Genomic DNA, 10,192 nt, shown 5'->3' with positions numbered 1-10,192 from the left:
CACCAGTGGTATATTTTGGAAATGTAATTGTTAAATGAGAGAGATGGAGCTGTTTTTTTTTTTTCCTTGAGTAATTTATTTATCCATGAATAAATAATCCTAGAGAGAGATGAAATTTAGAGCCAATATATTTTTCTTTTCTTTTCATATTTATAAGCTTTGAGATAATTACTTCATAATTAAGTATGTAGGAAGGGAAAAATTATATTATAGTAATATCATTCAATTTGTTTGAATTCCTTTTGAGTTATTTGTTAAAAATCATACTGAAACTTATTAGTAAAATTATTTTTGGTGGTCTACCAATTGATACCTGGATGATACCCTCTTTTGATATTGCACCAAACACTGAAAGTCCTGCAACTTGTGAAAGGACTTGCTACCCAGTCACCGGATCACTCAACATTGGTGCTGGTATTTTGGATCATTCCTTTCCATTCTGGAGATATTTATATCCCCGTGTGATGAGTTATGGTAAGGTTCAATGGCAGGTAAATGCTGTCTTTTTGTTTTGCTATGGGGGAGAAAGACAATGGCAAATTAATCACTTTGATCAAAATAGATCTTTGACACATAGGTTTAGGAAACCATATATAAACAAGCCAGAAATCTAGAAATTTATTCTTTCAAAAGTACCCTTGCCTTCCTCCACCTTGAAAAATCTGCTGGCACGTAGTTTGGAACCCACTGTTCTATTCAGTGAGCCTCATAGGACATGCATATTATTTTCTTTCCCTGTACTTCTATGGCCAAGCAAAATGTCTGGCATAGTCATTGTCCTTTTGCTAAGCAATGAGGGAACAGGAGGCTGGAATATCAATCTCAGTTTTCCCCATTCTCCCCATATTTTTACTGATCCTTGCTTAGATGGAGTAATTGGGACACTGGAGAAATTTTCTGGCTAGAGGAATTCTAAACCAGGAACTATAATATCAAAAATACAAACACAGAGAGACACAAAAAAAATTGTCTTTACTACCCAAGAAGCAGGTTGCAACAAATGAAAGGGACAGGTTGAGTCAGGTTTCCTATTTGGTGTATAGTTTCATTACAGTCATTGTCACACAGTTGGGTTCTCATCCTCCTCCCCCTCAGGTCAGGTGGCAGCAGCGGGCAGTGGTCCAGTCTATAGTGCTGCACTGGCAGTGGCACGTGGTTTCCCCCCGGATATCCCAGGAACCGCAGCCATAGCCACAGGCACAGCCGGTGACAACCATTCCTATATGGACACATGAGACACAGATGTCAGAACCCTTTGCAAAAGATGAGACACAGATGTCAAAAACCCTCGGATTTTGAGAGGAGAGAGGTGCATGCCTACCATTTTCCATATCTGTGCAGCTCAGGTGTAGCTGTAAGTTTTGTGGGACTAAAAGCTAATTTGATTTTGAGAGTCCTCTTTAAGGAAAAAAATACAAAAATCACCAAAACAAACTTAGGTATAGGGTCATGGAAGAGGCCTGTGAAAGTGAAGGGCCTGGGCATTCCTTTCTATAGATTCATGATATAGTTACCTCTGTGCTGTCCCTACTTACCAAAACAAGGGCATAGATCAGGAAAGAAAGATGAAGGACAGGGGAACGGTAGGTGACAGATCATAACAGGACAATGAAAAGAGGGAGGGCTGGTATGTGAGGTCATGAAGGGGAGGTGATAAGGGAAGAGACAGAAACCCAAGTGCCCTCAGTAGCACCGTTAAGGGAAACAATGGGCAAGAGATCACTGGGAACCAGAGGTTAAAACTCAGCTTCAGGCTAATACAAGGCAAGGGGAAGGTGTAGGTGCCAGGGGATGGATGAGGAGGGCGCAGGGCATCTTACCATTCCTCCTCATGAAGTTACTTACCCGCAGGGCAGGAAGACAGTCTGCCTGAGCTAAAGATACTGGTACATGAAATCTTCTTTGCTGGGATGGTATTTAACTCTGAATAGGAGAGAAGGAGGGGTATTGCCTATGATATCTGTCTCCCATAATCCCCCTCCAAATCTCTTTTACCTCAGAGGTATCACTGTGTCCATAATCATGATACTCACTAGGTTTTAAAGTTTGGTTTTCTCATCTATAAAATAAAGTAATAGTTGTACTTACTTCATAAAGTGGAAATTAAGTGAGGTCATCACTGTAAATTTTTGCATTATATCTCATTCATAATGAGTGTCCATAAATTATAACTATCTGCATCCTCACTACCATCATCATCAGGCTCATTATCATCAGGGAAACCTGAAATTTTAGCCAGGAGTCTGATGGGATATGGGAGTAGAAAAAGCCCTGGTTGGAAGATTAAGCTTGAGTAGACTTAATAGGAGCTGGAAGCTGGGGATGGGACTGAGAAGAAGTTAGGTTTAGGAATAAGTGGCATGATCAGGGGTTCTCTCCCACTCCCTGCCCTCAGTCAGTTACCTAAGCCAGTGAGAGCTTCTTTTATCTTTTTATCCATGATGGAGTCCAAGGAACACTGAGCATATCCTGGGATCATCAGCTGGAGAAGGAGGACGAGAATGAGAAGGAAGCAAGAGGTAGGCTTCATCCTGTAGAACAGCAGTGTCCTGGGGCTGGGAGGAAAGATAGAACACTGAGATCTCTGAGCTCCACTATGGTCAAAAAGGAAGGGGAAAGACCACATGAAGAGCCTTAAGAGAGAACAGATAGGAGAAAATCAGTGCCAGTATGGAAGAGTCTGGATCTCTCCAAGCTGTTTGAAGAATCAGGGAGAATGGCTGCAGAGAAATCACTCACAGATGAGTTCAGAAGAAGTCTGCAAAGGCTGAGCAGGAAAAGATATTTTATACCCTGTGGTAACTGACCTAGGCACCTCTCAACACCTAAGAAAACACATACGTACAAACACATGCCCTAGTTCAATTTCAAAGAACTGCTTGCTTGGGTGTGACACACAACTGTGATAAACTTCAGTGAGTCCGTGATAAGCAACAGTTGCCCTTGTTCTGGTTCTCTGCCAAGGGGAGTCCTCCCGCCTTTGTATTCTTCCCTTCCTTTCTTCTTGGCAACCTGATAAGGCCGTCACCTGAGCCTTCTGTTAACTGCCCCATATAATACATCTCTTGTTTGATCCTTCATCATCAAGAGGTGACTTTATGGTCAGCTGAGTGAGGGCCCTATCTGTCACCTGTTTAGACATCATTTTATTGTCCCCGAATAATCTAGTTTGTGAAAAAGTAACCGAAAACATGATTAGCACTGGTTTGCAAACAAGGAAGTATACTATTTACTTAACCAGAAGCATAGTGTTTGATTAAAGGTTCTTATTACAGATCAAGCCTGATCTCTTCCCTTTTTTTCTACTATCCTTAGTTCATTGGATTTTCATCCTTGATCTTCTCTTTTCATAGGCCCAAGGTAGCAGGTATCACATCTTCAGTCAAGAGTTCCCTCTTGTCCAGCAAAAGAGCAGATGCAGGATTGAAATGCAAGAGAGGCTAATGTCCAGGAGACAAGAGCCCTGAGTAAGAGTCCTTGCTCCATTTTTATTAGGATCAGAAGGCTTACAAGTATGATAGACGTGCACAAAGAGACAATGAAATCGTGAACGTTAACTTATGGGCGTGAAAGAAAGGGAGTTTTGAAGATATTGGTGTTAGGGGTTTGGGTCAATACAAAACAAAATCCAGGCACTGGGCAGATGGTTGTTTACAGCAGACATGAGGCGCCACCTCTGTTTACCTAAACTTGCCTAGGGGAAAAAAAAGACAGAAAATGGTACCTCAGGGTCAGCTTTCTTTTGCTAATTAGCTCAGCTTTGGGCAACTGGGATCTATAGCCCTATCTGCCTGTTTTTGTCCTTTGTTCCTGTGAAAGCAGCTTTCTGCTATTGTACTAAATTGAGCGGCACTTCCGCCCTGAATACCTAATCTTGTTTACCTAATCTTGGATGTTTTCATCCTGAGATTTCCTATTCCTACACCTTTATCCTATACTGAGGGCTTTTGCCTTGCTTACCTAATCTTGTTTACCTTATCTTGGATGCATTCATCCTGTGGCTTTCTATTACTTTATGCCTTGTTAACCCATCAGTGCAAGCTCAGGGAATTCCTAAACTTATTCCCCACAGAAAGGAAAGTCTAGGGTAAGACCATTCTCTTCTGGAGGCTTTGCCATTTTAGTTTGGAAGCAGATTTCTCTCTAGAAACTCAAGAAGATTTCCCCTGATATGTCATTGTTCAGTTCTGGGTCATATGACCTCCTTTTACATCATTAGTGGCTGAGAAACTAAGTGGATCTCTACAATCCCTTATTTAAGATCATTGGACCCATATATGATACAGTCTCCAGGATGGATCACATGGTCACCAGGATTTAATCCCATGATTCAAAAGCTAGATGAAGAAGCAGAGAATGGCTGTTGGATGACCACTCTTGGAGGCTGTCAGGTGAGGAAGCCTGGCTATACTTTTGCTGTGACCAGCCTCACTGTTCCTTTCCTTAAAGATGCCCCCTGAGGAACAGCTATGTCTTCTACCTATGTCTCTCAGGAAACTTTGAGAAGGGGCTCAATGATATCAGCAAAAAGGCAAGGATGCTTCCTTAATTCCCTGCTAAGGCTTGAGGAAATAAAAGAAAAATAGAGAACACAAAAGAGCACAGGCTTGGATTTGGTATAAAAATTGGGTAGATTAGTTCATTTGTTAACTCAATAACTATAGAGTTTCTCTATACTAATTCCATTTCTGGTGACTCAGCAGTGAGCAATACAGGCAAGGTTTTTGCCCTCTTGAGACCATACTCTAAGGTGGAAAATAACTATACAATATGTTAGATATTGAAAAGTGCCCTGAAGGAAAGAAATGAATGTAAGGCAATTGGATATGCTTCTTTGTTGTTGTATATAATGCAACGTGTTCAGGGAAGATATCTCAGAAAAGATGACTTGTAAGCAATGAGCTGTAGATGCGTGGGGTAAGCCATAGAAAAAGCTGGGACAAATGTTTTGGGCTAAGGGGCCAGCAAGTATAAAGAGTCTAAGGCAGGCAGGTGCTTGGTGTGTTGAAGGAGCACAACAAAAGCAGTGTGTCTGAAGGGAGCAAAATGAGTAAAGGAAAGAGAAGTGAGAAAAGTGGTCAAAAACACAACTGGGACCAGGCTGCTTATACAGCACTTGTCAACCAACATAAGGGCTCTGGACTTATTGTAAATTTGATGGGAAATTATTGGAGCATTCTGCTTAGGGATGGAGTTATTTATATAAGATCATTTATATTTTATAAAGTTTACTAAGGCCACTGCTGTGGAAGAGTCTAGAATAAAACAAGTAAGCAAGGAAACCAAGCAGCAAGCTCTTATAGAATTCCAGATCTCCAATGGTAGTAAGGGCAGGAGTGAGAACTGGGTAGACTTTGGTTATATATAGCAGGTTGAGCCTATTAGGGTTTACTGATGTACTGGGTGTGGGGTAAAGGAGGAATAGAGTAGTGAAAGGTCAAGATTATAGTGAAGAGTGATGCCATTTACTAAAATGAGGACCCCTGGGGAAAGCATGGATAATGGAAAGAACATTAAATCATATTTGGTCATGGTCAATTTAATATGCCTATTAGACATTCAGGTGGAGCTGTGACATGGGAATTGGGCATATACTTCCGGAGTCTGGGGGAAAGGTGAGAGTTGAAGATATAAATTTGAGAGTTATCAACCCACAGATGAATATAATAGCCTAGACAATTTAATAAGAGAAGTGAGAACTTTTTTAAAGGAGCCAGGTAAAGAAATCAACTGGAAAGTAGATGACCAGAAGAACATCAATTAAAGATGAGTTGAACTGCATTGACTACTGGGTTTGTTGAGAACCACAGGGAAACAAAAGAGAACAGGATCACAAGACAATGTGCTTGGGTTACAGTGAGCCTGGGCAACATAGACAGTAACAATGCCCTTTGGGCAACACTTGTAGTTAGTGGCATATTTGTCAAATTTGCCTAGCATATTTGACACCTGGAGGGCATCACTAGAACACTTCTCTTCTCTATATATTTTTCATATGTACATATTTACATTCTCTACATCTTTACTATTTCTAGTAACTATGTAATGATCAATAATAATCATTATTTCTTTATTCATTTTCTAGTTTTACAACAAACAAAAACTGTGAAAAAGACCAAATGTTAATTTTAAAGCTATTGTTTATATTCAGCATAATATTTTTGTGCACTTATCAGACAAAAAATATTATACCACTCAGTCTGTATTCACTTTTTGAATTTAAAAATTTTTTGAATGTTTATTATTTTTGAGAGAGAGGCAGAGACAGAGAGAGAGAGAGACAATGGGCAAGGGAGGGGCAGAAAGACCCCTATGTGTGCTCCTCAAACTCATGAACCATGAGATCAGGACCTGAGCTAAAGTTGGACACTCAGCTGACTGAGCCACCCAGGTGCCCCGAATTAAAATTTTTAAATGCAATTAAACTCTACATAATCAGATAGGGTGACCAAATAGAGATAATTTAAATCTGTAAATAAAATAATTTTTAGTTACAATCACTGAGCTATCATTGCTTACTTAAATTATACTGTTTAACTGCAGGAATGTATAGTAAGATAGGAGTTATAAATTCAAAGGCAAATTTGAATGTTTCTGGTGTTATGAAATTATCTTAAAAATTGAAATGAAGACATATAAAATACCCCTAGTTAAGTAGAAGGAAGAATAAAGATAAGAATAGAAATAAATGAAATAGAGACTAAAAAATAAAAATAAAAAACTGATGAAATTAAGAACTGGTTCTTTGAAAAGATAAACAAAATTGATAAGCCTGACACATAAATAAAAAAGAGAGAGCAAGAGAGAGAAGACCTAAATAAATAAAATTAGGAATGAAAGAGGAGAAGTAATAAAGTAATTAGAAGTAAATAATAGAGCTTCTCTTTTTATTAAAATTTTCTCATTCTGTAACATTTTGTGTTTTAATGTTTTATAGCAAACTTATTTGTACATGTTTACAGTTTATAAATTGCATTTGAATGTATGTTTAACTTTTAAAAACTCATGGTGCTTCTGAATAAAATAGTAGGAGACCAGAAAAACCAATAACCACAGGAAGTTTGCAGGTCTCTTGAACACAAGTTTCTAGCTCTATTTTTGGCTAGAGTTAGTTCTCGGATGAGGCATGGAAGTGCTGCTATTTCATCTTATGGATTCATATGCTGTAGACAGTACATGAAAAACCATTCAAGTTGATTTTAGATGTAAAAACTGAAATGCAAATAAAAATAGAGAGGCTGACTTTGGAAAACAGTTTGGAGGCTCCTCAAAAAGTTAGAAATAGAATTACCCTACAATCCATCAATTGCACTATGAGATATTTACCCAAAGTTACAAACACACTAATTCAGAGGGATATGTGCACCCCAATGTTTATAGCAGCATTATCCACAATAGCCAAATTATGGCAACAACTCAAGCGTCCATTGACAGATGAATGGATAAAGAATATATATTATCTAGCCATAAAAAAAAAAATATATCCTTGCCATTTGTAACAACATGGATGGAGCTAGATTGCATAATACTAAGTGAAATAAATCAATCAAAGAAGGACAAATATCATATGATTTCACTTCTATGTGGAATCGAAGACATAAAACAAATGAGCATAGGGAAAAAAATGAGAGGCAGGCAAAACAAGAAACAGACTCTTAACTATAGAAAACAAACTGATGGTCACCAGAGGGGAGGTGGGGATAGGTGGGTTAAATAGGTTATAGGGATTAAACAGTGCATTAGTATTGATGAGCACTGGATATTGTATGTGTTGAATCACTAAATTGTGCACTTGAAACTAATATTTCACTGTATGTTAAGTAACTGGAATTTAAATAAAAACTTTAAAAAATTGAGCTGCTGACCCACCCTGAATAGAGATCAGTCATGGGTTCTCTTGGAGATAGGGCCATACATCCCTCAAAAATTATCTTTGGAATCTGCTCAAGTGTTGCATAGGTACCTGATTAAAACTGCAGAGTTCTACACCATCAAGCAGAGAAAAAATTGGTTCTATAAAACTTGATTTGATTCTGTCAATTAGCTGTGAAACCATAAAGTCTCTTCACTAATCAGGGTTCTAATCAGGTTCAAGTCAGTTATAAGAAGAGAATTTGACGGGGCACCTTGATGGCTTAGTTGGTTAAGCATCGATTTTGACTCATGTCATGATCCCATGGCTTGTGAGTTTGAGCCTCAAGTTTGGCTCTGTGCTGACAGCTCAGAGCCTGGAGCCTGCTTCAGAGTCTGTGTCCCTCTCTTGCTCTGCCCCTCCCCAGCTCACGCTCTGTCTGTCTATCTCTCTTTCAAGAATAAATAAACATTAAAACAAATAAATAAATATTAAAGAAGAAAATTTGCATTGCAGTGTCCAAAAAGAGTATCCCAGAGTGGCTCACTGAATTTATTTGTCCAAAAGGCCAATAATTAGACCATCTAGGTTCTTTGGATGCTGGAAATGTCTAATAGACAATAGTATGTTGTTGGCATTTGTTGTAAAGTTACTTGTGGTAATGCTTGGCTAACAAACTTAACTGTTGGGAAGGACAAAAGCAGAGGTGAGAGAGATACTAGGTGGAGATTATTGCAGATCCCACACTGGGGAGGAGATAATAAAAGAAGAGGATCTGGAGGAGAGAATAGAAAAGAGGTAATGAAAAGAAAGGGGGTAAAAGCATGGTGAAGACTAGAGGAGGCACAGACATGTGGATTTTCCTGAACGTAGACAGAGTTTTGGTGGAGTGGTTTAAAGGTGACACAGGTCAAGGTCAAGTCTGCATTATTAGATTCACCTTGGGATCACCTCTAATGGCAGCCATCCTAGTTTGCTTTCTTCTCCACTTGTTATTTTATCTCTCTGTCCCTGTGTGCTAGCGAAAGAGAAGCAATGGAGGATTCCACAGTTCTGATTCAGGAAGGGGGTGGATCCAGGAGGAGATTGACGGGAGCCCCTGTAAAAAAGGAGAGACCTGTGGAAACTGCCAACTGCCCAAGAGGAGGCGGTAAAAGGTAGAGGGCTATTGAAAGGTCTTTTGGTGGGGTCCTGGGTGGCTCAGTTGGTTAAGCATCTGACTCTCGGTTTCTGCTCAGGTCGCGGTCTCTAGTTGGTGAGTTCAAGCCCTGAATAGGGGACTCTGTGCTTGTTTGGGATTCTCTCTCTGTCTCTCCCATGCTTGTTCTATCTCTCTCTCTCTCTCAAAATAAATAAACTTAAAAAAATAAAAAATAAAAGAAATCTCTTTTGGTAGTATCTCACCTGCTGTAATTCTAGGAGTACATGCTCAGCCATTGGATTCTTCAATGAATGCTTTTTTTGAAAGAACCTCAGATTGTCTGTTGGTGAAATGGAGTGTAGGGTGAGTCAAGATCCACCATAACTCCTGAAGTTTAGGAACTATGTACCCTTTAATTCTTTAAGTTGTAAGAGGGCAGCTGAACTGATCAGAGACAAACTGAGAAGCCTCAGTATGTCTATCTCTCTCTATATATGTGTATGTAGACAGAAAAAATCTTATTAAAAATAAATTTACATACATTTTAATGACATGATTATGGTTGTGCTGTATGATATTGGTGATATATGATAAGCAGCTGATAAACATGACAAACATAATAAATACAGCTTTCTAAAACCAGGTTTCTGGTTTTTGCCTTCTAGTCATTTGGCCACCTATAATACACTTCTATGTTGATGGCATTTCCTGATACCAGGCTCTAATTCCTATCGTCATCTCTGAATTAAGTCTAACTGGTAAATAAATCATCTTCATGTATCCAGGAATAGAACATGGGATTGGGAAACATCTGGTTAGTTACTGATTTGAGATTTCTGGAATTTGAACTGGTCACTGGGAGAAGGAAAGCAAATTTATAAAGGGGACAAAGAGGTTCCTGAAAGTAGAGTAACCAAGACTCCAACACATTCACTTTGAAGTTTAAACTCCTTAGAATCTCATGTTTAGAATGACATTTTGGGACTTAAATAATTCTTTAGACTCAAAATTTGGGGATTGAGATGGTCCTGATTGAGTTCTGCTAACACAAGAGGACCTGAGATCCCAAGTGATGACCCGTTATTAAGGAGGAGGGAGTGTGGGCTGAGTAACCTGGGCTTCATGCCAGAGATCAGAGACTCACAGTGGAAGATTGTTTCTGGAAAAGCATGTGGCTGAGCCTGGAATCCTTTTTGGTG

The 10,192-nt window shown here is 39.2% G+C and overlaps 1 protein-coding gene across 1 annotated transcript; it reads right to left on the bottom strand.

Moving 5' to 3' along the window:
- Positions 1-1,091: 1,091 nt before the first annotated feature.
- On the bottom strand, positions 1,092-8,907 carry RETNLB (resistin like beta). The gene is made up of 4 exons (XM_077771891.1): positions 8,793-8,907; positions 2,404-2,555; positions 1,846-1,923; positions 1,092-1,219 (listed from the first exon to the last, which is right to left on the bottom strand). Exons 2-4 carry the CDS (start codon positions 2,528-2,530, stop codon positions 1,092-1,094), a joined length of 333 nt encoding a protein of 110 aa, XP_077628017.1. The 5' UTR covers positions 2,531-2,555; positions 8,793-8,907.
- Positions 8,908-10,192: the final 1,285 nt, after the last annotated feature.

The sequence above is a fragment of the Crocuta crocuta genome, unplaced genomic scaffold (genome assembly GCF_008692635.1).
Source record: "Crocuta crocuta isolate KB4526 unplaced genomic scaffold, BGI_CrCroc_1.0 scaffold56, whole genome shotgun sequence".
Lineage (NCBI taxonomy): Eukaryota > Metazoa > Chordata > Mammalia > Carnivora > Hyaenidae > Crocuta > Crocuta crocuta.
Note: the sequence above shows the minus strand (reverse complement) of the source record. Positions and strands in the feature narration are given on the sequence as shown.

Coding starts and splice junctions, on each gene's coding strand:
- RETNLB (XM_077771891.1), bottom strand. CDS start 2,530: ATGAAGCCTACCTCTTGCTTCCTTCTCATTCTCGTCCTCCTTCTCCAG. Junction 1,924..2,403: donor AGAAGCTCTCACTGGCTTAG/GTAACTGACTGA, acceptor TCTCCTATTCAG/AGTTAAATACCATCCCAGCA. Junction 1,220..1,845: donor ACTGTCTTCCTGCCCTGCGG/GTAAGTAACTTC, acceptor GTGTCCATATAG/GAATGGTTGTCACCGGCTGT.